The sequence below is a fragment of the Nycticebus coucang genome, chromosome 3 (genome assembly GCF_027406575.1).
Source record: "Nycticebus coucang isolate mNycCou1 chromosome 3, mNycCou1.pri, whole genome shotgun sequence".
NCBI lineage: Eukaryota > Metazoa > Chordata > Mammalia > Primates > Lorisidae > Nycticebus > Nycticebus coucang.
The window spans coordinates 3,873,588-3,899,902 of record NC_069782.1 but is presented as its reverse complement, the minus strand read 5'-3'; the positions used below and the strand labels follow the sequence as shown (position 1 = coordinate 3,899,902).

General features: G+C 41.7%; 1 protein-coding gene across 1 annotated transcript in view; it reads left to right on the top strand.

Moving 5' to 3' along the window:
• ATXN10 (ataxin 10) overlaps positions 1-26,315 on the top strand; it is a 146,814-nt gene that overhangs the window by 6,832 nt on the left and 113,667 nt on the right. Inside the window, exons 2-3 of the mRNA XM_053582507.1 lie at positions 12,197-12,388; positions 19,550-19,632. Of these exons, the coding sequence (XP_053438482.1) occupies positions 12,197-12,388; positions 19,550-19,632 (275 nt within the window). The remainder of the gene's footprint in view (positions 1-12,196; positions 12,389-19,549; positions 19,633-26,315) is intronic.

Below are 26,315 nucleotides of genomic sequence, written 5' to 3'. Positions count from 1 at the left end.
AGTTTTCTATCCTTTTTTCTCTCTAAGCTTCTATCTGAAGATTTTCTTCTACCCTGCTTTCTAGTTTTCTAATTCTCTTTTTTTCTTTGTCTAATCTGGTGTTATCTATTGTGTTCTTAGGTTCAAGTAGAATTTGCATTTGATTCTTTTTAAAAATAGATTTCTGTACCCTGTGAAAATTCATATTCTGTCTTCTTGAACATGTTAATTACAGTTAAAGAATATATCTGATAGCTCCTTCTGTTTCAGTTTTTCTCTTCTTAAAGTTTAGTCATTTGGGGCCATCTTTTATTGACTGGTGGATACTTTGTGTGAAAATTTGAGGTCATTTCCAGATATCTTCCCTTTGCAAACTTAAAGTCAATAACTTTATTTTTTTCAACAAACAGTGGTGGAATAGCTACCCCATTTCCCCGAAAATAAGACCTACTTACAGGAGAGATAAGATGTCCCCTGAAAATAAGACCTAGCGCATCTTTGGGAGCACACCTTAAAATAAGACACTGTCTTATTTTCGGGGAAACAGGGTAGGTATTTAATTGGAATGAGATAAACCTTAACCCACAACTCACACCATCCACAAAAGTTATTTCAACATGGGTTATAGACCTAAACATAAAAGCTAAAATTATAAAGTATTTAGAAGAAAACGAGGGAATATCTTCATGACCTGGGTATAGGTAGACATTTCTTATCCAGGATACAGACAACCTTAACCATGTCAGGAAAATACTGACTTTATCAAATCACACCATCAAAACGAAAAACTTGTCATCAAAAGACACCATTAAGAGAAAGAAGAGGCATGCCCAGACTTAGATAAAGTATTTATAATGTATATATTTGACAAAGGACTTGTTTTGGAATAGATAAAGTACTCTATATCTCAGTTGAAAGATTGGGCATAAGAGTTCCTATGCTTTACAAAGAAAAGATACATAAACACCAAAACACATACGATGAAGCACTCAACATGATAGTTATGTAGGGATATGCAGAAACACCACAGCGACATACTACTTCATACCCTTTAGAATAGCTATTATCAAAAACGTGGAGCAGAGCAAGTAATGGGGAGGGGGGTCACAGGAAAATAGGAACCCTCGTCCTGCTAGTGGTAATGTAAAGTGCTGCAGCCACTAGAGAATAGTTTGCAGAAAACAATAGGAGAGCTGAACACGGAGTATGACAAAGCAACTCCACTCTTAGGTATATGCTCGAAGGAAATGAACATGGACAGATACTGTACGATTACAGTTTTATGAAGTATGTAGAAGGGGAAAATTCATAGAGATGGATTGCAGATAAAAGATTATCAAGGTTTGAGGAAAGGAGAAGTGGGGAGTTAATTGCTTAATGGCCACAGAGTTGCATTTTTCTTTTTTTTAGAGACAGTCTCACTGTGTCACCCTCAGTAGAGTGCTGTGGTGTCACAGCTCACAGCAACCTCCAGTTCTTGAGCTTAGGCGATTCTCTTACTTTAGCCTCCCGAGTAGCTGGGACTACAAGCGCCCGCCACAACGCCCAGCTATTTTTTGTTGCAGTTTGGCTGGGGCTGGGGCTGAACCTGCCACCCTTGGTATATGGGGCTGGCGCCCTACTCACTGAGCCACAGGTGCCGCCCAACTACAGATTTTCTATTTGGGTATATTAAGTTTTAGAAGTAGTAGTGATAGCTGTACGATACTGTGGATATAATTAAAGCCACTGAATTGTATGTTTACCAATGGTTAAAAGGCATGTTTTATCTTGTATGTACTTTACCACAATTAAAATTAATAATGTAATATACAAAAATCCATTGAGTCGTATCCTTTAAATGAGTGAATTGTATAAACAAAACCATGATAAGATACTTCCACATACCCATTAGAATGGCTAAAATTAAAATGACTACATTAAATTTTGGTGAGGGTGTGAAGCTATATATTTATAATTATATATAATATAACAGGAAAACCCTGTTCGTAGTGAAATAGCTTTTTTTTTCACCCCAAAGACAGGGTCTCACTGTGTCGCCATCTGTAGAGTAGAGTCAGAGCTCACAGCAACCTCAAACTCTCCGGCCTAAGTGATTTTCTTGCTTCAGCCTCCCGAGTAGCTGGGACTACAGGCGCCCGCCACAACGCCTGCTATTTTTGGTTGTAGTTGTTATTGTCCTTTTGCAGGCTGGTGCTGGGCTCAAACCTGCCAGCCTTGGTGTATGTGGATGGTGCCCTACTCAGTGAGCTATGGGCACTGAGCCATGAAATAGCTTGCTTTTTTTTTTTTTAATTTTTTTTATTGTTGCAGTCTGGCCAGGGTTGGGTTTGAACTCACCACCCTCAGTATATGGGGCCAGCACCCCACTCACTGAGCCACAGAAATAGCTTTTTATGTGTCTTTTCCTCTAGTCGATAGCACCTTTCTTAATGGCAGGGCCCTCTCTGGAATCTTACAGCAGCGTGCCAGGGTACTCAGTAAATGCTGAACCAAATAGAGCAGTGAAAACCAGTGAGCCGATCAACAGTAATGACTTGAGAGCCTAAAAAGCTATGAGTTTGGTCTACCATGTTAGCATTTCATTATCCTGCACAGGGTATGTGCCAAGCTCTGTGCTTAGTGTTTTAACTCTATAGCTGATATGGCAAAAGGAGCTGGTAACTAGGGAACTAGGAACCTAGAGATAGCTCAAATGCTGTAATATTAAATTTGGAAATATGAATGTCTTATGCCTCCATACACATACTCCTTGATTTCCCTCAAGATACAGTTATAAATTCACCTCCTGTTAAAAGCCATCTCTGACCTCCAGGTGCCTTTGGCCCATACTCCCCTTGGTGCGGTGTGTTTCTCTCTTTGAAAGAACTTCACACAGTGCTATAGCCCCTTAATTACCTGCCACCCACTAGAATGAGCGCATCCCCAGAGGAAATGTTCTTATTTGCAGACCTAGCACATAATGACACTCAACAGTGTTTTTATTTCTTTGACTATTTAATTTTCTTGAGTCATTAGCTATATAATGAGAGCACAGAATAAAGGCTAGTTTGGAGGGTACAGGAAACATCAAAAGACAGATGACTGATTTCAAGGGGAAAATAGAGTTGGTATTGTTAATTGCTTGTATCAGTATGTTGACTAGCTTTCATAAAGAAAGTGAATAGATTAAGCACTTCTGTGGTCAGTGTACCACAGAAGTAAAAAAAAAAAACAAAAACCTACCCCTCTGTGTATACATAAACATGAGTTTGGCCCCAGATGTTACTGAGCCTTTGCCCAGCAAGCATCTTTGCATGCCAAAAAACAAAAAAACCCCACAGGAGTCATCAGCTTAGCTAAGGACGCCATATGGCGTTTTGACTCAACCATGATTCAGTTCAACTTTGTTGAGAGAGAACATCAATTAAGTTATACTATAAAAAGAACTTTTTAGAGTGTGCTGGCAATTTCCTTTATTTTTACCTATGCCATGAGCTGAAATACCACATGGAACTGTTTGGTAAGGTGTTCTGACTCAACTTCAAAATACAGAAGTGGTCAGTGTGAGCCACCTCTCACATTCAATTATCTTAAATGCATGAAGTGGACAGGAAAGAGTTTGAGCCAGCCAGTCCAAATAAATAAGGTTAGCATTGTGACCACCAGTACCCTCAGAGGAGTTGCTCAGCTCTTTGATTGTTCCAGTCTTTTGTAGTGGTCACTTGACCCAAAGGCTTGGTCACTGGACCGTGGGCAAGGACTCTCAAAAGCAGAGCAACCCTGGGACTATCACCAAGCTGGTTTGGGCCCTCTGATGGCCACAAGCCTAGAGCACTTATCCACGTATTAAATTAAAATTCAAAGATGATTCTCGAGTGAGTGAGGAGTTAGAACAGTACTTAACAACAGTGGCGTGTAATGGGCGCAGTTTTAAGTGTCAGCTGCTGTCATCATTGTCAAACATCGTCCACATTATTGTCCTCATCATCATAATCATTGAGAATATTATAAAGCTTCATTGAAAAACATGTAGAAGACTTAAATGGTAAGGTCTGCTATTATGTTATAGGAAACCTCAATAACAGATATCATTTCTTCCCAAATTGAACTGTGGATTCAATGCCATTCAAAATAAAATCTCAACAGAGTTTTTGTTAGAAATTTACAAGTTGATTTTCTGATTTACATAGGAAGGTCCCAGGATTTCTCTTAACTCCTTTGGCTCTTGTTTCCTTAAGTTTTTACTTGAATCTTGTCCTGATCCCCCAGCTCTTTTTTTTTTGGCCAGGGCTGGGTTTGAACCCGCAACCTCCGGCATATGGGGCTGGCGCCCTACCCTTTGAGCCACAGGCACCACCCGATCCCCCAGCTCTTAAAACCCTACCCATGTGCCTGCAGCAAAATTCCCTGTATTCTTGACTTCTCTGAATATTCCTTTCATCTTCCTAAACAAAATAGGGCTCATGTCTGAGGACATTGAAATTCTTAGAAGGGGGAGGCTGCCTTCTTTTGTTTGTTCTGTGAGTGGGAGGCTGTTTGTTCTTTTTTTAAGAGGCATAGTCTCACTTTGTCGCCCTCAGTAGAGTGCTGTGACATCACAGCTCACAGCAACTTTCAGGTCTTGGGCTTAGGTGATTCTCTTGCCTCAGCCTCCAGAGTAGCTGGGACTACACAGGTGCCCGCTACAGCTCTGACACCCTCACAAAGCAGGAGGCTGCTTTCTTTTGTACGTTCTGTGCACTGCTTGACTCAGAGGGGTGGTAGATGTTCTCCTGGACTGTCACTGCCATGTCGGATCGTTTCCCTCCATTTGCCCCTCCAGCTTTCAATCTCATGCTATCAGAGTGGCACCTGTTTAGTCACTTCTGCAGTGAAATCTGTGGGTCATTCCATCTCATTCTTTGAAGAGTTTAGCCCTAGTTGACTGTTAACTCTGTTACTGCTCCTCTCTTGGTTATTTCAACAGTTATAATCTATATAAATGCCCTGACCTCTGATTTCCTTAGTGTCTCTCCTTCAGTGAGCTTGACCTTCACCCACACGTTGCTGAACCTCCTGAGCCCTGGTCTTCACTGCAGCTGCATTCCCTCCTGAATCTCAGCTTGAAGATATCCCTCTCTGGCTACGTGTTTTGTCCTCTCTTTAGGGCCCTGCTGTACAGCTCTTCAGTCCCACAGGACCTACTGGTCCTGCCACTGTCCCTGTGTTCTTCCTTCCCCTACTTAATGTTCACCTTACTCCAGTTTAGATCTGTGCGTCAGAGATCAAAGCACTTCCTTGTAGACGTCCTTCGTTGCCTCTTCTCCACTGGTAAAACTCCTGGTCTGGGTGAACACAACTTGCTGCTTTCTTTGTGCCAGCACCAAATAGCTGAACAAGGCTGGAAAAAACCACACAGCCGTGCTGATTGGTTTCACTTCATTCTCCACTTTCTATTTTACTGAGAAAATAACCAGAAGTTCATTTCCAGGAACTCTCATCACCTTCTACCTGCCTGCTTGTGTCTGAGCCCACAGTGTTGTCCTCCCTCTCAGTGTGGATAAACTGCCCTGCTCCGAAAGCTGGCGCCCCTCAGGTCTGCACTGAAGGCTCCCTTTTGCATGCATTCCTTCAACAGTCCATTTTTACCTTTCTGTTGGATTATTCTCATCAGTTTATAGATTTGCTGTAATTTTTCCTAAGAAAAATCTCTCCCTCCACTTTCCTGTGACCTGCTGTTCCTTCCCAGATCCTGGAACCCAGTCCTCAGGTCTCTTTTCAACCTGTTTTTATGGCCACGTTATTCTCATTCAGTCTTGTGGCTTGAATACTTTTCATGTGCTGGTGATGGTAACATTTTTCTCTAGCTGGACTTTTCTCCTGAACTCCAGACTTACACATTCATCTGCCCAGTCCACATTTCCACTTGTATTTCTAGTAGGTACCTCAGATGTAACAAATCCCAAACCAAACTCGTCATCCTCTCATGCCCCAACACTGTCATAGCAGTCCTCTCCTTTCTGTTTCACACGTCTTTCCATTTATCGTTCAGACCTACAACATCTTGGAGTCGTCCTTGGCTCCCCTTTCTTCCATCCCCCTGGTAACAGTGCCTAGTCAGATCCTGTTGGTTCTGTCTTCAGAATACCTGCAGGGTCTGCTCTCAGCTTTCCACACCTGCTGCCTCACTCTTCCAAGCCTCCTGCCTGTTCTCCTGGTGTCTTCCCCTGCTTCCGCTGTGATCAGCTCCTTGCGGAGTAACTAAAGGGATCCTTTGAAAATGTAAGTCACGTGATACCCCTGCCTGCTGGGAAATTGCCATGGCTCCACATCAGGATGGAAGCTGACGTCCCGTGGCCTGTGGTGCGTTTGCAGTGTGGTCTTCTCTTTCCTGTCTGATGGCATTCTGGGGTTTGCTCGCTGGGCTTGCCCAGGCCAGCCCTGACTTCCCGGCATGCTGTGCGTGCCTTTGCCTCCATCCCAGCTCTTCTCCCAGGCAGGTACATGATTGGCTCCCTTACCTTCAGTCTGTGCTCAAAAAACACTTTTAAGATACGGTTTTTAATAATAACATTATATATAAAATCTTCTTTTGTTTATTTTTTGAGACAGTCTGTCACCTGGGTAGAGTGTCATGGCGTCTTAGCTCACAGCAACCTCAAACTCTTGGGCTCAAGAGATCTCGCCTCAGCCTCCTCAGTAGCTGGGACTACAGGCGCCCATGACAACACCTGGCTAGTTTTTCTATTTTTTTTTTTTTAGCAGAGATGTGGTCTTGCTCTTGCTCAGGCTGGTCTCGAATTCCTGAGCTGGAGCCATCCTCCTGCCTCTGACTCCCAGAGTGCTAGGATTACAGGCACAAGCCACTCTGCAGCCTATAAACTTTACCTAAGAATAGAAAGACTTTTTCCATATATTTTCTTCGAAAGTTTTATAGTTTTGTTTTCTGTGTAGTCCTGAATCCATCTGAAGTTACTTTTTGGGTGTGGTTATAAGCAAGGATTCAGTTTTTTTCCATGTGGATAACAATTGTTACAGCACCTCTGTAGCACGGGCCCCCCTTCCCTGAAGGTCTTCCGTGCCAGCACTGTCATTTACCAAGTTTCCACGTTTGCACAGTCCCGTTCCTGGGCTTGCTGTTCTATTCCAATGGTTTATTTTCCATCTCTGTACCAATTTTGCTTTAGCTGCTTTCATTTATCATAATGTCTTTGAGATTCTGTTTGTTCTTTTGAGAGATGAATTTCAATGTGGTAAAGACAATATGATTTCTTTTTCCTTTTTTTTTTTTTTTTGAAACAAGAGTCTTGCTTTGTCACCTAGGCTAGAGTGCAGTGGTGTCATCAGAGCTCACCATTGCTTCACAATCCTGGGCTCCAGCTGGGACTACAGTAACATGCCACAGTGCCTGGCAAATTTTTCTATTTGTTTTAGAGACTGGGCCCGCTCATGCTTAGCTGTTCTCAAGTGATCCTTCCGCCTCAGCTTACCAAAGTGCTAGGAATATAGGTGTGAGCCATGGTGCCTGGCATGTGATTTTGGGGGATGGGGAGAAAACTGCAGTGTTTGGGACCCTTTAAAGTAGGAGTTGCCAAACCATGGTTAAGTCTTGCGCAGCCCATTTTCTTTTTGTTGTTTGTTTTTTTTAATGGTCCATGAGTTAGGAATGGTTTTTACATTTTTAAATTGTTGAAGAAATAATAAAATTTCATGACACATGAAAATTATATGAACTTTTAAGTTTTGGTGTCCATAAGCAGTTTCATTAGAACCTGGCCATGTCCCCTCCTTGAGCTCTTGGTGTGGCTGCTTCTGTGCTGTAAGGGTGGATGGGAGGAGTGTCGCAGAGACTGGCTGTCAGAGTATCACTCATTCACTCTCCAGCCCTGTACAGAAAAATGTGTGAACCTGCAAAATGGATTTTTCTGGGACAGCTTCAGAGTCCTGCGTGTGACAGAAGAGGTCATGAAGGAAAAGATGAGAGTTCTGCACTGAGTTCAAAATTTTGCCCTACACTGTTTGTAGCAGGAGATAAAAATGTTTATATTTTCTGTTTTTGTTCAGTCCTGTCTAGTCAAATCAAGATTTATAGTTTTAAATAACCAGTGATTTGTATCTTGATCTGTGACCTTGTATGTATTTCAATAGTTTTTCTCAGCAATAATGGTTAAATGAAACCACACATGCCAGTTTTTAATTAAATCTAAAGTATTATAATAAATTTTATTATTATTTTTTTGAGACAGAGTCTCATGCTGACCCCCTGGGTAGATTGTTGTAGCATCGTATCTCACAGCAACCTCCAACTCCTGGGCTCACGTGTGCTTCTTGCCTCAGTTTTTCTATTTTTAGTAGCGATGAGGGTCTCGCTCTTGCTCAAGCTGGTCTCGAACTCATGAGCTCAAGCAATCCACCCGCCTTGGCCTCCCAGAGTGCTAGGATTACAATTGTGCCTGGCCTATAATAAATATTTTAGCAAGTGTGTATGGCCTTACAATGACTAGCATGTAGTTTTCTTTACCTGCCTGATGAATTAATTGTAAAGTTTGTGTCCATATGGTATATTAGTTTATTACAATTATCTAACCTGTTACTTGGCATCCTGGGTAGTTTTCTTTAATTTTAACTCAAACAAGACTTGCCAAAATTAAACCCTACAGATCTGTTCAAACTTGAAGGAAATGAAATTCTACTTTTTGTATAATTCAAAGGATTTTTTTTTCTGTAATGTAACATTTCATTTATACATTGTCTTCAGGGTATGCATTCCTTTCTAATAGGAATGTCTAACGGTTGAATTTTAATTGTCCTTGTAAGTACTTTCTGCCCTCTGTGAATCAAGTAGCTAAGCTTTTTAAAGTCTTTGTGAATATATTTTTTTAGTTTTGTTAAAGCACAAATGACAGCAGGTATTATTATTAGTAGCGTTTGTAATATTAGGATGATTGACCTTTACTAGCTGTTTCATTGTCGTTAATCATTACACATTTTTAGCTGCACAGTCTTGACAGTGAACATGTATTTTGCAGACAGAGTACACTAGACCTGCTTTGGATCTGTAATGCCAAATAGTTTTCTTTCAAAGCTGTAGAGAAGGTAAAGATGTACAGAAGAGTTAAGTGCTTTCATAGAATTTACTGTTAGTGAATAGAAGCATTTTTGTCCTCATCTGATGAAAATTGTTTATGTATTGTGTAAAACTGTGGGGAATAGGATCTATAGCTATTTATTATATGGCTCTAGAGCAGTGGTTCTCAACCTTCCTAATGCCGTGACCCTTTAATATAGTTCCTCATATTGTGGTGACCCCCAACCATAAAATTATTTTTGTTGCTACTTCATAACTACTGGTTATGAATTGTAATGTAAATATCTGATGTGCAGGATGTATTTTCATTGTTACAAAGGGGTCTAAACCCACAGGTTGAGAACCTCTGCTCTAGAGGAAGGTTTCTTTCCTTTTTTTACTGGTCTAGAGGAAGGATTTCTTTCTTTTTTTATTGCTCTAGACTCTAGAGGAAGGGTTTCTTTCTTTTTCGCTGTTACCTTATACAGAAGTCTAAAACATATTCTCTGCTCTCAAGAAATTTAAAATACAAGGCTGGGCACAGTGGCTCAGGCCTGTAATCCTAGCACTCTGGGAGGCTGAGGCATGTGGATTACCTGAGCTCATGGGTTCGAGACCAGCCTGAGCAAGAGTGAGACTCTGTCTCTAAAAATAACCAGGTGTTGTGGCGGGCGCCTGTAGTCCCAGCTACTCGGGAGGCTGAGGCAAGAGAATCATTTGAGCCCAGGAGTTTGAGGTTGCTGTGAGATATGACAGTACAGCACTCTACCGAGGGTGACAGAGTAAGACTCTGTCTCAAAAGAAAAAAAGAAGGAAATTTAAAGTACAGTTAATTTGCTGACAGCCTCTTCTTGTTCCACAAGCTTATCCATTATATTATTTAATGAGGAAGAAAAATTTAAACAGCAGATGGCAAAGGACCAGAGGTAAGAAATAATATTGGCTACTGTGTCACATGTGTAAATGTATATTTCGTAGCCATCTTAGTAGAAAAAAGAAGCATGATTGAAGATTATTCAAGTTGTAGAGCTCTACCTTTATTTAACTGTAAGATTAAATAATGTCATTACAACTTTATACAAGTGGGGCAGATAGAGATAATTAGATTTGTTCTTTATCATAGAAATTGTGTTCACTCTTGGCATTCTTCATAATGTTTTAAGCTTTGTCATTTTCTTAGTATATTGGTGACTGCAGTGTCTTTATTATTTCTTAAACCTGGCTGGGGTGGTGGCTCATGCCTGTAATCCTAGCATTCTGGGAAGCCGAGGTAGATGGATTGCCTGAGGTTACTGGTTGAAGACCTTGTTGCTAAAAATAGCTAGATGTTGTAGCTGGCACCTGCAGTCTCAGTTACTTGAGAGGCTGAGATAAGAGAATAACTTTTTTTTTTTTTTTTTGAGACAGAGCCTCAAGCTGTCGCCCTGTGTAGAGTGCTATGGTGTCACAGTTCACAGCAACCTCCAACTCCTGACTTAAGCGATTCTCTTGCCTCAGCCTCCCAAGTAGCTGGGACTACAGGCGTCCACCACCACACCCAGCTATTTTTTGGTTGTAGTTGTCTTTGTTGTTTGGCGGGCCCTGGCTGGATTCGAACCCACCAGCTCCCGTGTATATGGCTGGCGCCTAGCCGCTTGAGCTATAGGCACCGAGCCACAAGAGAAAAACTTGAGCCCAAGAGTTTGAGGTTGTTGTGAGCTATGACAGCACGGCATTCTATCAAGGGCGAGAAAGTAAGACTGTCTCAAAAACAAAAAACCAACAATTTGAATCCTTATTTTTTCTCTCTGGCTGTTCCCTTCTTCCTAATTTCTTCCCTTATCTTTTTTTCCCTAATTGTATTGGCTATTTTTTTGTTGTAATTGTCATCGTTGTTTGGTAGGCCCAGGCTGGGTTCGAACCACCAGCTCCTGTGGCTGGTGCCTTAGCCACTGAGCTACAGACGCCACGCCAGGATTCATACTGTTGTTAAGGATGGGTTATAAATACTACTCTAGACTTACACCAAGAGCCCAGAGGAGAACGTAACAAGGAGTGTGGTTTCCATTATCTATCCATAAGATGAATACACACTACTTGGTGTGCAAGAGGTCAAGGTAGGGAATGTCTCCTCGGGGCCTGGGAAGGGAGACATCCAGAGAGTTTTCCACACCCCTCGCAGCTCCTTATCAGTAGTTCTGAATCAGTGTGCTGTTCCCTGCTGGTCTGCCTTAATCCAAGGATGAAGGCTAGGGACTGTGGTTCCACAGTGAGAGCAAAAGGAGAAAATTCGTACAGGTCAGAATCATCTGTGAGACTTTTAAATTGTCCAACAGGCAAGTTTTCTTCTAACATTAAAACAGATTGCTATGTCTTTAGGGGATTTATGGAATGAGGAAGTTGGCTTGCATTTAGATGTTATGTTGCACAAAGACATTATCTTCAGGGCTCTTGGTGCTCCTGGCGTGAGAGGCATGTGGAGATGGAGATGCCCATAGGCAGCAGCCACAGGTTTCTCTTTCTCCCCAGGCGAACATTCTTGGTGGAAGAGCCGGCATACTTTACGTTCTTCCTCCCTCCTTCCCTCCCTCTCTCTCATATGGATAGTTGAATATACAGAAATTTGGTGTGAGTGTGGCTAGGCTCACTGTATCTGGAGGATGGATGGCATCCTTGTCCTCCAGCGGTCCTTTGTGAATACTGTCCCTCATAATTGAACTTAGGAACATACTGGGTGGCAGAGGGCCAGGTTATATTCTCTGTCTAGAATGTAAGCTACAGATACGGGGTTCTGAATGGGGCAGATCCATATTCCTGGTCACCTAAATTAGGCTTAAAGTACTCAGGCCTGAGTGCTGCAGTGGAACTGTGGCTGTGCCAGGAATTGGCTGAGTGGTGCAGGCACATTACTTAACATGCTTTGTAATTCTCTCACCTCCTATGTGAAATGGAGAGGGCAGTGCTGGCTTCATAAGGTTATTGCAGAGATTAAATGAGATAACGTATGAAAAGGGACACAAATAGTGCCTGGCACACAGTAAGAGCTCCATATATGTAGCCCTTTTATTTTGTGTTGTAAATTAAGGAGCTGAAACAGATGAGGCCAGCCTACCTCCCCACAAAAATAGGTAAAAGCAGTTTCCTGAACAGGACATTGGGAAATTAGATTCTTTTTTTTTTCCGGTTTATAACAATTTTATTCTTTTTCAGAGAAACAGCACCCAGGACTATCTTCCAAAGAGTCCTGGATATCTTAAAGAAATCTTCTCATGCCGTCGAGCTGGCCTGCAGAGATCCTTCCCAAGTGGAGAATCTGGCTACCAGTCTGCAGCTAATCACAGAGTGCTTCAGATGTCTGCGCAACGCCTGTATAGAGTGTTCTGTAAACCAGAATGCAATCAGGTAGTATTCCTGGGGAGTGTTCCCAGTAGTTACACAAAACTTTGATTCTGTTTCTTTCATGTTCATGCTGATTCTTGCACATTGATTTATCTGATAGGAATTGCTTTGGTATGGTAGTATCACCTGCTGTTATTGCAAGATTGTCCTTTACATACATCTATAGGGAGGGTCTTCTACAGGCCTTAATGTAAAAAATGGCACGACACGGGGCCGCGCCTGTGGCTCAAAGGAGTAGGGTGCCAGCCCCATATGCCGGAGGTGGTGGGTTCAAACCTGGCCCTGGCCAAAAACTGCCAAAAAAAAAAAAAATAGAAAAAGAAAAATGGCACGACACATAATAGAGTGTGCTTAACATTAGGGATTGCTTAGATTTCTTATTTGTGTTTATAACATCTTTTGAAGTATTTGGTTCTGTGCAGTGATTTGAACTTAGTTTTGATTCTTTTTCCCTAGATTCTGTCTACTTAGGTTCATATGCAGTTCTTTTTTTTGAAACAGAGACTCAAGCTGTCACTCTGGGTAGAATGCCGTGGCATCATAGCTCACAGCAACCTCAATCTCCTGGGCTTAAGCAATTCTCCTGCCTCAGCCTCCCAAGTAGCTGGGATAACAGGCGCCGGCCACACACCTAGCTATTTTTTGGTTGCAGCTGTCGTTGTTAGGCAGACCCAGGCTGGATTCGAACCTGCCAGCTCAGGTGTATGTGGCTGGTGCCTTAGCCGCTTGAGCCACAGAGGCTGAGGCCATATGCAGTTCTTGGTCATAAATATTTTGATTACTTTTAGTGATTTAATTCATTACTATTGTGTTTACTTTGAAACAAGAAGCATGCTTTGTAAATTTCCAAGATTACCTCTCTTTCCTTAAGACTGTGTAAAGTTCCAAGGTCTGTTTCCACATTTTATAGTGTGCACATTTGTAAAAGTAGTTAAAACATGAGCAGGAAGCTGGGCACGGTGGCTCACGCTTGTAATCCCAGCACTCTGGGAGGCCTAGGTAGGTGGATTGCGTGAGCTCCTGAGTTTAAGACCAGCCTGAGCAAGAGTGAGACCCCCATCTCTAAAAAATAGCTGGGCATTGTGGCAGGTGACTGTAGTCTCAGCTACTTGGGAGACTGAGGCAAGAGAATCACTTGAGTCCAGGAGTTTGAGGTTGCTGTGAGCTGTGACACCATTAAGGTTGCTGTGAGCTGTGACACCACTACGCTCTACCCCTGGGAGACTGAGTGAGAGAGACTCTGTCTCCCCCCACCCCCCCCAAAAAAAGAAAAACCAAACAAAGAAAACCATGAGCAGGAGTTGCCCAGTGCTATTCTCTGCTTTGACATGTTACTCTCCTCTCAGAACTGAGCATCTTTCCTCTTTGATTTTATGGAATCTGTTTTTTATTAAAAATTTTCACTTGAAACGAAGTCAGAAGCCACAAACAGGATGCTCACCTTTCTCTCCTGGACTTCAATGTAGACAGACAGAGCCTCCAGGCCTCCCTGTCACTCCTGTGATGGGTGAAGTTGGGCTGATCCAGAAGCCACTGGAGGGACTCCCTTCACCTAAGACGCTGTTATACCTGAGGCTTTGATATGATTAATGAGATTTTTAAGATCAAAGGAGAGGGGGGAAAAGCTAAAGTCATTTAACCTCACTGCTAAACCAAGCCTGCCATCCATGTGCAGATAAATGGATAGAAACAATAATCATCTTGATAATAGTAGTCAACATTTTAAAACATAACTAGTTATATGCTAGACACCTCTGGCCAGAGGCTGTTTTCTTTTGTCCTTTTCCAGGTAGAGGGAAGCCTTAGCCCAGATTGGTGACTGTGGGTGCAGACATATCCTTGTGCTTACTGGCCTTGGAAGAGAGAGTGGGCCTTTGACGAGCCTGCTCTCAGCACTCGGCTTTGTCCCAAGCACTTTACTTGCAGTATCTTAATCCTTAGAACAAATCCACGAAGTAGTGTGGTACTATTTTTCTGTTTTTACAAAACAAGATACAAAGATGACTCCGCGATTTGAATAACTTGTCTAAAAGTCACTCATTGAGTGAGAGAGACTGGGAATGCTCTTTCTGACTCTAATCATTGGACTCTAAAGCTGAAGCTCAAAAGTCGTCTCCCTGAGTGTCCTGAGCCCTGTGTAACAGTCATGTTCCAGACAGCCACTCCATTCCTTCTGTAGCCACGTGACCTTGGACAAGTGATATATGCAAACTATAAACATTCAAAGATTGCAGAGATAAGTACTATTACAGGTAGAATTTTGGTGGTCTTTTGACAGGGCCGTCAAAGCCAGGGCTATGCATTGTGCTCATGATATATTTCTATTGCATGCATCTTAACAGTTGAGCTGAAATGAAGATGAATAATTAAGGGTACTCATTTATCTGCCTGTTATCTTCTAGGATTATATTATTATTCACTGTTAACTTTCAAAGGGAAATTCCAACCACTTAGGGCAACAGCTTCCAGAAAGGAATTTTCTGGTCAAAAATACAACCAAGATTTAAGTAAGGATTTTGTGGCCAGCCTTAGCTAAACCCTGTATTTTTGAGCCAGTCAAGTTTCAGATTGCAACCAACACGTATTTTTCTGGTGTTTTATTTTAAATTATTAAAGAGTTAATCAAAAGATACAATGCTATTAAGGCCTGGATCTTTTTACCCCTGTTGTTGCACTTTACGTGGACTGGATTTACTTTTGCCAAGGGTATACATACGGAGTATACAGCACAGCAAACAGTCTGACTCACCGGGAATTTCAGGAAGCGCTCAAAGAAAATTGTTTAGAGCAGTCAGCTCTGCGTGTAGCGTGACCCTGATGGCAGGGCTGCTATACTTCCTCTGTAAAGAGTCAGGTGATAGTTTAGACTTTGAGCTCTGTCAGATTTCTCACCCCACCTACTGTGGTATGGAACGGCTGTAGACAGTCTGTGAGTGGATGAAGGGACATGCTGTGTCCCACTAATGGTGCATTTAGGAACACTGGAGTTGGAATTTTATGAAGTTTTTACATGTCATGAAATTGAATTCTTTTGTTTTTTTTCTCAACCATTATAAAAGCGAAAATCATTCTTAGCTTACTGGCCATATGGAAACAGGCAGCGGGCCATTTGCCTGCTAGTCGTTCATGTAGAAGCAGGAGCGGAGCAGAGCTGGGATGACTCTTTTCTGGGGAAGGTACTGAGCTGCTTTTTTCACCTGTCTGATGCGTGGATGGAGAGGGAAGGAACCATGCTCTGACCACCTGGCTTGGAGAAGGGAAAGAGCACCCTAGCCTTGTGCATACCAAACAGATGATTAAAACTGGGGCTTACCACAGAGGCTCTGGGATTCCTCTTTTTTTTTTTTTTTTTGTATACTCCTTGTCTTCATTTCCATTTCTTAAACTCACATCTGTGAATTTAACTCATCATCACACTAGCTCTTGTTAGTATCTATTTCCTTGCTTTTTTCTAGATGACAGAAGCTACCTGCATTCACTGTTTCGTGGCCCCATCCTTCTTATTTATTTATCTATCTATTTATTTATTTTTAAGAGACAGAGGCTCACTTTGTCATCCTCAGTAGAGTGCTGCGGTGTCATAGCTCATAGCAACCTCCAGCTCTTGGGCTTAGGCGATTCTCTTGCCTCAGCCTCCTGAATAGCTTGGACTACAGGTGCCTACCACAATTCCTGACCATTTTTTGGTGACAGTTTGGCCTAGGGCGGGTTTGAATCTGCCACCCTTGGTATATGGGGCCAGCCCCCTACTCACTGAGCCACAGGCACCACCCTCCATATTTATTTCTTAAAAAAACTTTTAGAAATAGGGTCTTACCTTGTTGCTTAGGCTGGAGTGCAGTGGTGTGGTTATACCTTACTGCATCCTCCAACTCCTGAGCTCAAGAGATCCTCCAGCTTCAACCTCTTGAATATCTAGGGTTGCAGGCACGACTAGCTAATATAATAAATTTTTTTTTTTTTTTGAGACAGTCTTACTCTGTTACCTAGGCTGGAGTGCTGTGGCATCATAGCTCACAGCAACCTCTAACTGCTTGGCTCAAGAGATTCTCCTGCCTCAGCCTCCTGAGTAGCTGGGACTAGAGGTACCCAACACAATACTTGGCTGGTTTTTCTATCTCTTTTTTTGAGGCAGAGTCTCACTGTGTCATCCTGGGTAGAATGCCATGGCATCACAGCCTACAGCAACCTCAAGGTCTTGGGCTTAAGTGATTCTCTTGCCTCAGCCTCCCAACTAGCTGGGACTACAGGTGCCCGCCACAACACCCAGCTATATTTTGGTTGAAGTTGTCATTGTTGTTTGGCAGGCCCAGGCTGGATTTGAACCTGCCAGCTCAAGTGTATATGGCTGGCACCCTAGCTGCTGAGATACAGGCGCCAAGCCTGGTTTTTCTCTTTTTGGTAGAAGCATGGTCTTGCTCTTACACAGACTGGTCTTAATTTTTTTATAGAGACTGCATCTTGCTATCTTGCCTAGTCTAGTTTTGAACTTGTGCCCTCAAACAATCCTCCTGCCTCAGCTTCCCACAGTGCTGCGATTATAGGTGTGAGCCACTGTGTCTGGCTCCCTTCCTCCCTCCTTGAAGCAACAGGATGGCATCCAACAGTCTGTGTTTCTGACTGTGACTCTCCTATATCCCTCTCCTGAGGGCCCATATGATTACATTAGCCCCACCTGGGTAACCCAGGATAACTTCCCAGTCTCCAAGTCATTAATTTAATCACACCTAAAAAGTTTCTTGTGTTTTATGACACCAACCAAATCATTAAACAGAAACAGCCAAATGGAAGAGATGCATAGGATGAGGTATGGTGGCATACCTTTCTGAGTATGCCATCCTTCAAGCACTTGGTGTTCCTCAGCCTGAGAGTTCTCTAGACCCCATTGTTTAGGCCCTTTAGCAGGCATGATTAATTGACCACTGGTAATTGGACTCAATCTTAGCCCCTCTCTCCTCCCTTAAGATCAAGGGTGGGGCCGAAAGTTCTAATCCTTGAATCACATGGTTGGTTTTTCTGGCAACCAGCCACCATCCTGAAGCTATGTAGAGACCCACTCTGAATTACATCATTAGTATAAACTCAGATATAATCAAAGAGGGCTTATTATGAATAGCAAAACATGCACTTGTTGTTCTGGAGCTTCTGAGGCTTTTAGGGGCTCTGTGCCAGGAATCTGGGACAGAGACCAGATATATGTTTCTGCCACATAAAATAATGTTTTCCTGGGTTCCAGGGTTTAGGATGAAGGCATCATGAGAGGATCATTCTCTTGCCTACTCCTAAACAATCATGCCTGTCCCACATGCAGACACTTTCCCACCTTTCCCCAACTTCTCAACCCATTATGGCATCAACTCAAGTTCAGAATGTCTTCTAAGTCTCATCAGCTAAAATGTCTCCGATTTCATGATCTAAATCATTTAAGTTGCATGTGTGACCTTTCTCTGGGTCTGATCTTTCCTGGGGCAAAATTTCTCTTCATCTGTGTACCTGTGAAACCAGAAAACTAGTTACCTGCTCCCTGAATACAGTAAATGTAGATACAGTTGAATAGGCTTAGAATTACAGTTTTAGACGTTGCCCTTCAAAAGAGGAGAAAATGAAAGGAAAGAACTGTTGGTCCTAAGCAGTTTCAAAATCTACTTGGGAAAACGAAGGTTTCAAAGCCTGGGAATAATCCTTTGTGGCTTGAGACTTTGCTCTCTGAGCCCTGGATTTGCCCTCAGAGTCATACTTCCCTTTTATTGAAGGGTAGCACATGTTTATATCTGAGTATAATAGTTTTAGTGGTCTGTTTCTGGCCTGTGGAATTTTGAGAGTCTGATAGCCTTGTATCATTTCATTCTTTGTCTGTGTATTTCATTTCAAGCTGGCAGTGCTTCTTCTGGTGTAACATTCTTATAACCTTATGGGTCTCCCATGTATGTCGTTGAGGTTCACACCATAGACAAGAGGGTCTGCTATGGAGCTCTCCTAGACAACCCCATCTCCACTTCTGGCTTGTGCTGCGGTGGCTGAGGGAATCCGTGTGTCATACACCTGATCTCTTCAAAAGAGCCCTTTGTGTGACTGAGCACTCTGACTTTTTGATCTGTCTCCAACACCAGCAAAAGATAGTGTAGCCGAGCTCTTGTCTTTTTCTCCAGAGCAGCTTTCCTCATAGTGAACCTCCTTGTTTTCACATCTTTTTCATTCTTTCCTTTAGGCTAAGAATTTCCCAAATCATCAAGACCTGATTCCTTTTTCGTTAATTGTTCTTTCCTCAATTTATTTCTTCCTTTTTACATTTTACTGTAGGCAGCAAGAAGAAATCTGATCTCAACCTTTGTTTCGCTTGGAAATCTGCTCAGCTCAATACCAAGTTCACTGTTTACAAGTTTTGCTTTCTGCACAACTGTAGGACACAATTCAGCTGGTCTCTCGCCTCCATGGGGCAGGAACTGTCTTTCTTCCAGTCTCTGATGACATGTCCCTTGTTTCCTTCTGAGACCTCACCTGCCACCTGTTCAGTGTCCATATTTCTACCAATAGCTTGTTCAAGGCAATATGGGCTTTTTTTGGTCCTGCTTTTCAAAATCAGTCCAGCTTCTACCCATTGCCAAATTCCAAAAGTACTTCTGCATTGTTTGTTACCGCAGCCCCCACCTTGTCTCCCCAAAGCTGTGTTCGTCTCCTATTGCTGCTGTGACAAATTACCAAAAATTTAGTGGTTTAAAACAACACACTTTTATTATCTTACAGTTCTAGAACTCAGAAGTCTAAAATGAGTGAACATGGCAGTGTTTCTTCTGGAGCCGCTAAGGGAGAATGAGTTTTCCTGCCTTTTCTAGCTTCTGTGCCTGCATGTCTTGGCTCATGGCCTCTTCCCCTCTGTGCTCTGACCCTCTCTGTTCCTTTTATAAAGATCCTTGTGATTGCATTGGGCCCACCCACATGATCCAGGTTAATTGTCCTGTCTCAAGGTAGATTCTCAGTTTAGTCTTGTCCATAAAGTCCCCTTTGCTATGTAAGGTACCAATTCACAGATTGTAGGGATTAGGCTATAGACGTCTGTGGCGGGTCTGTTAACCTAGTCTGAGCACCACACAGGGGATCTTCATTTGAAATGAAGTTTTAAGGAAAAGCTTTTGTCTAATTGTCTCTTTAAAAAACCTCACACAGGAACTTGGACACCATTGGCGTTGCTGTTGATTTGGTTCTTCTGTTCCGTGAGCTGCGAGTGGAACAAGAATCCCTGCTGACAGGTAACACCCCCTGTGATTCCCAGATGACCAACATCTTTGAAAGGGATTTAAAACCTACACTTTGCGTGTTCATTAATTGAAGCACATGTTCTATATGTAGTGAGATAAGGAAACTTGTGTAGTGAAATATTAAATGATCATAAAAGAAAGTTACAGCCACTTCCTTTCCTGTTATGGGCTGATTTCCTTGCCCCCAAATTTGTACGTTGAGGTCTGTCTTTGCTATAACAAAATACCTTAGACCAGGAATTTACAGATAACAGAAACTTACTGCTCACAGTTCTGGGGCTGAAAACCCAAGATCAAGGCACCAGCAGACTTGGTGTCTAGTGAGCGCTCTCTGCGTCACAGGTGTGCCTCTTGCTGAGTCCTCACATGGCAGAGGGCAGAGGGGGAGATACACTGTCTGTGGTCTCTTTTGTCAGGGCACCGATCCTACTCATACAGGTTTCACCCTCATGACTTTGCCACCTCACCAAGGTCCTAATACCAACACATTGGGGATTAGATCTCAACATAAAAATTTTGGAGGGACACAAACATTCAGACAATAGCAAAGTCCTAACCCCCAGGTCCCAGATTTGGAGATAGGATCTTTGGAGAGGTGATTAAGGTAAAATGAGGATACATGATTGATGTCCTTCTAAGGAGATGAGATTAGGACATGTGAAGACACAGGGAGATGATGCTTCCACCAGCCAGGAAGAGAGGCCTCACATGGAGCCAGACCTGCTGACACCCCTATCTTGGATTTCTGGCCTCCAGACTTAGGAGAAAACAAATGTCCATTATTTACGCCGCCCAGTATGTGGTCCTTTGTCATGGTGGCTTGAGCAGACAAATATACTGTCCTTCCATGTTTAATGGATGTGAGAAGCTCTATTTTAGGTTTCCTGTGTGATTTGAACAGTGACCAAAACAGGCTCTACCTGCAAGGAGTTCATGTTCCTGGAAGGGAAGCCAGAAGTTAGATCTGTTAAGTCCCATGTCTGCTGTCAGAGGAAGCGAGGCTAGTTCTGATTGTTTTAGCGATTGAAATGGGATTAAGAAAAACACCAAGTTTCTTTTTTTTTTTATTGTTGGGGATTCATTGAGGGTACAATAAGCCAGGTTACACTGATTGCAATTGTTAGGTAAAGTCCCTCTTGCAATCATGTCTTGCCCCCATAAAGTGTGACACACACCAAGGCCCCACCCACCTCCCTCATTCCCTCTTTCTGTCCCCCCCCCATAACCATAATTGTCATTAATTGTCCTCATATCAAAATTGAGTACATAGGATTCATGCTTCTCCATTCTTGTGATGCTTTACTAAGAATAATGTCTTCCACGTCCATCCAGGTTAATACGAAGGATGTAAAGTCTCCATTTTTTATAATGTCTGAATAGTATTCCATGGTATACATATACCACAGCTTGTTAATCCATTCCTGGGTTGGTGGGCATTTAGGCTGTTTCCACATTTTGGCGATTGTAAATTGAGCTGCGATAAACAGTCTAGTACAAGTGTCCTTATGATAAAAGGATTTCTTTCCTTCTGGGTAGATGCCCAGTAATGGGATTGCAGGATCAAATGGGAGGTCTAGCTTGAGTGCTTTGAGGTTTCTCCATACTTCCTTCCAGAAAGGTTGTACTAGTTTGCAGTCCCACCAGCAGTGTAAAAGTGTTCCCTTCTCTCCACATCCACGCCAGCATCTGCAGTTTTGAGATTTTGTGATGTGGGCCATTCTCACTGGGGTTAGATGATATCTCAGGGCTGTTTTGGTTTGCATTTCTCTAATATATAGAGATGATGAACATTTTTTCATGTGTTTATTAGCCATTCGTCTGTCGTCTTTAGAGAAAGTTCTATTCATGTCTCTTGCCCATTGATATAAGGGATTGTTGGCTTTTTTCATGTGGATTAATTTGAGTTCTCTATAGATCCTAGTTATCAAGCTTTTGTCTGATTGAAAATATGCAAATATCCTTTCCCATTGTGTAGGTTGTCTCTTTGCTTTGGTTATTGTCTCCTTAGCTGTACAGAAGCTTTTCAGTTTAATGAAGTCCCATTTGCTTATTTTTGTTGTTGTTGCAATTGCCATGGCAGTCTTCTTCATGAAGTCTTCCCCCAGGCCAATATCTTCCAGTGTTTTTCCTATGCTTTCTTGGAGGATTTTTATTGTTTCATGCCTTAAGTTTAAGTCCTTTATCCATCTTGAATCAATTTTTGTGAGTGGGAGGTGTGGGTCCAGTTTCAGTCTTTTACATGTAGACATCCAGTTCTCCCAACACCATTTATTGAATAGGGAGTCTTTCCCCCAAGGTATGTTCTTGTTTGGTTTATCAAAGATTAGGCGGTTGTAAGATGTTAGTTTCATTTCTTGGTTTTCAATTCGGTTATCCTCTGCTGTTTCCTTTCTGAGGAGTTCATAGTTTTCTTTATAGAGGTCCTTCACCTCCTTCATTAGGTATATTCCTAGGTATTTCATTTTCTTTGAAACTATGGTGAAGGGAGTTGTGTCCTTAATTAGCGTCTCATCTTGACTGTTATTGGTGTATACAAAGGCTACTGACTTGTGGACATTGATTTTATATCCTGAAACATTACTGTATTTTTTGATGACTTCTAGGAGTCTTGTGGTTGAGTCTTTGGATTCTCTAAGTATAAGATCATGTCGTCAGCAAAGAGGGAGAGTTTGACCTCCTCTGCTCCCCTTTGCATTCCCTTTATTTCCTTGTCTTGCCTAACTGTATTGGCTAGAACTTCCAGCACTATGTTGAATAGTAAAGGTGACAGAGGACAACCTTGTCTGGTTCCAGTTCTAAGAGGAAAAGCTTTGAGTTTTACTCCATTCAGTAAAATATTGGCTGTGGGTTTGTCATAGATAGCTTCATTCAGTTTTAGAAATGTGCCACCTATGCCTATACTCTTCAGTGTTCTAATTAGAAAAGGATGCTGGGTTTTATCAAATGCTTTTTCTGCATCTATTGAGAGGATCATGTGATCTTTATTTTTGCCTCTGTTAATATGGTGGATAACGTTTATGGACTTGCGTATGTTAAACCAGCCTTGCATCCCTGGGATGAAGCCTACTTCATCATGATGAATGACTTTTTCGATGATAAGCTGTAATCTATTGGCTAGGATTTTGTTGAGAATTTTTCCATCTATATTCATGAGTGAGATTGGTCTGAAATTCTCCTTTTTGTTTGGGTCTTTTCCTGGTTTTGGTATCAGGGTGATGTTTGCTTCATAGAATGTGTTGGGGAAGATTCCTTCTTCCTCAGTTTTTTGGAATAATTTCTGCAGTACAGGAATAAGCTCTTCCTTGAAGGTTTGATAGAATTCTGGTGTGAAGCCATCTGGACCAGGGCATTTTTTAGTTGGGAGCTTTTTTATTCTTTCTTTGATCTCAGTGCTTGAAATTGGTCTGTTCAGGAGGTCTATTTCTTCCTGGCTAAGTCTAGGGAGAGGGTGTGATTCCAAATATTGATCCATTTCCTTCACATTCTCAGATTTCTGGGCATAGAGTTTCTGGTAGTATTCAGAGATGATCTCTTGTATCTCTGTGGGATCAGTTGTTATTTCCCCTTTATCATTTCTGATTGAGGTTACTAGAGATTTTACTTTTCTATTCCTCGTTAGTCTGGCCAATGGTTTGTCTATTTTATTTATTTTTTCAAAAAACCAACTCCTTGTTTCATTAATTTTCTGAATGATTCTTTTGTTTCAGACAAAGAATCAAGAAAATTATTGATCTCTGATTTGATTTTGGATATTTCTTTTCTTCTACTGAGTTTAGGCTTAGATTGTTCTTCTTTTTCCAATTCCATAAGATCTCTTGTGAGATTGTTGATGTGCTCTCTTTCTGTTTTTCGAATGTAGGCATCTAAAGCGATGAATTTTCCTCTCAAAACTGCTTTTGCAGTATCCCACAGGTTTTGGTAGCTTGTGTCTTCATTGTTGTTATGCTCAAGGAAGTTAATGATTTCCTGTTTTATTTCTTCCTGCACCCATCTGTTATTCAACAGAAGATTGTTTAATTTCCATGCCTTTGGGTTGGGTCGAGCATTTTTGTTAGAGTTGAGTTCCACCTTTAGTGCCTTATGGTCTGAAAAGATAGAAGGTAAAATTTCAATTCTTTTGATTCTGTTGATATTTGTTTTGTGTCCCAGGATATGATCAATTTTGGAGAATGTTCCATGGGGTGATGAGAAGAATGTATGTTCTTTGTCTTTCGGGTGAAGTGTTCTATATGCGTCTATCAAGCATAGTTGTTCTAGGGTCTCATTTAAATCTCTTATATCTTTGTTTAATTTCTGTTTAGAGGATCTGTCCAGCTCTGTAAGAGGTGTGTTAAAGTCCCCTGTTATGATGGTATTATCAGATATCATATTGCTCAGACTGAGTAAGGTCTGCTTCAAGAATCTGGGAGCATTTAAATTGGGTGCATAAATATTTAGAATTGAAATGTCTTCTTGTTGTAGTTTTCCCTTGACCAATATAAAGTGACCATCTTTGTCTTTTGTGACTTTAGTTGCTTTAAATCCACATGTATCTGAAAATAAGATTGCAACTCCTCTTTTCTTCTGAATTCCATTTGCCTGAAAAATTGTCTTCCAACCCTTGACTCGGAGCTTTAATTTGTCTTTTGAAGTCAGGTGTGTTTCTTGCAGACAGCAAATGGATGGCTTGTGTTTTTTAATCCAGTCAGCCAATCTATGTCTCTTCAGTGGGGAATTCAAGCCATTAACATTTATGGAGATAATTGATAAGTGTAGTAGTATTCTATTCGTCTTATTTGGTGAGAGTCCATTGCTTAGTTTTATCTTTTGCATCAGTCTGGAGGTTAGATTCTGTCCTTTGATTTCTGAGTTCTTACTTTGCTGCTGATCCATTGTGGTGGTCAGTGTGCAGAACAGGTTGAAATATTTCCTGTAGAGCCGGTCTTGTTGTGGCAAATTTCCTCAATGTTTGTATATCCGTAAATGATTTGATTTCTCCATCAATTTTGAAGCTTAGCTTAGCAGGGTACAGAATTCTGGGGTGGAAATTGTTCTGTTTAAGTAGATTAAAGGTAGATGACCATTGTCTTCTTGCTTGGAAAGTTTCATTAGAGAAGTCTGCGGTCACTCTGATGGATTTGCCCCTGTAGGTCAACTGGCGCTTACTCCTGGCAGCTTGCAGAATCTTTTCTTTTGTCTTGACTTTGGACAGGTTCATCACAATGTGTCTTAGAGAAGCTTGGTTAGAGTTGAGGCGACCTGGGGTCCGATATCCCTCTGAAAGCAGTGTGTCAGAATCTTTGGTGATGTTTGGGAAATTTTCTTTTATAATATTCTCTAATATGGCTTCCATTCCTCTGGGGCATTTTTCTTCCCCTTCTGGAATTCCTATAACTTGTATGTTGGAATGCTTCATAAAGTCCCATAATTCTGATAGTGAACGTTCTGCTTTCTCTCTCTTCTTTTCTGCCTCTTTTACTGTCTGAGTTATCTCAAGAACTTTGTCTTCTACCTCTGAAATTCTTTCTTCTGGATGGTCTAACCTGTTGCTGATACTTTCCATTGCATCTTTAAGTTCCCTGATTGACTGTTTCATTTCCTTCAGCTCTGCTATATCCTTTTTATATTCTTCATATCGTTCATCTCTGATTTGATTCTGTTTTTGGATTTCCTTTTGGTTATTTTCCACTTTATTAGCAGTTTCCTTCATTGTTTCCATCATTTCTTTCATTGTTTTCAACATGTGTATTATAAATTCCCTTTCTGTCATTCCTAACATTTCTGTGTAGGTGGAATCCTCTGCAGTAGCTACCTCATGGTCCCTTGGCGGGGTTGTTCTGGACTGGTTGTTCATGTTGCCTGGAGTTTTCTGCTGATTCTTCCTCATGAGTGATTTCTTTTATCTGTTTCCTTGCCCTAATTTTCCTTTCACTTCCTCTTGCTCTTTAAGTTCTTGTGCCTGTGGACTAAGGGTTACAGGACCAGAAGGGTGAGAAGGTTGAGGAGCAAAAAAGGGATGAAAGAAAGGAGGACTGAGTGATAAGAAAAAAAAGATGATAGAGAAAAGAGAGGGGGTGGGGATAAGGAATATTGACAAAAAGAAGAGAGGTACAGAAAGAGGGAGACAGGGCAATATAGGTGTACAGTAGTGTACTTTGACACAACCTTAAAAAAACCCACCTTCTGGGGGTGCCCAGTTGGGTGGTTCCCTTGAGGTCAGCAGCTCTTTGCTAACCTGATCAGACACAGTACCCCACCTCCACCAAGTAGAGAGGAAAGACAAAAATGCTATAAATCAAACCAAAACAAGCAAACAGAAAACTTTACGGGGATACAATTGGGTGAAAAACCAAATCATAGCAGTAGAAACACTAGCAAAAATGAAGTTGTGGTTATTAAAAAAGGCAGCAATGGGAAATTATAATTAAACTAGAAAAATTGAGAAAGAAAAAGGGATCTGTGTGGAAAAGATTGAAATTAAAAAACAAAAGAACATCAACAACGTCAAAATAAACAAACAAACAAAAAAAACAACCAAAAAAAAAAAAAGAAAAGAAATACACAACCAAAAACAAAGCAGTTTGTATATGTTATTGAATATTGTCTGGGCAACACGTGGTCTTCTGGGGTATGAGATGTTAGTCACAGTTCTGATACGACTGGAGGCTGCTGATTTCTCAAACCCCAGCAGGTAG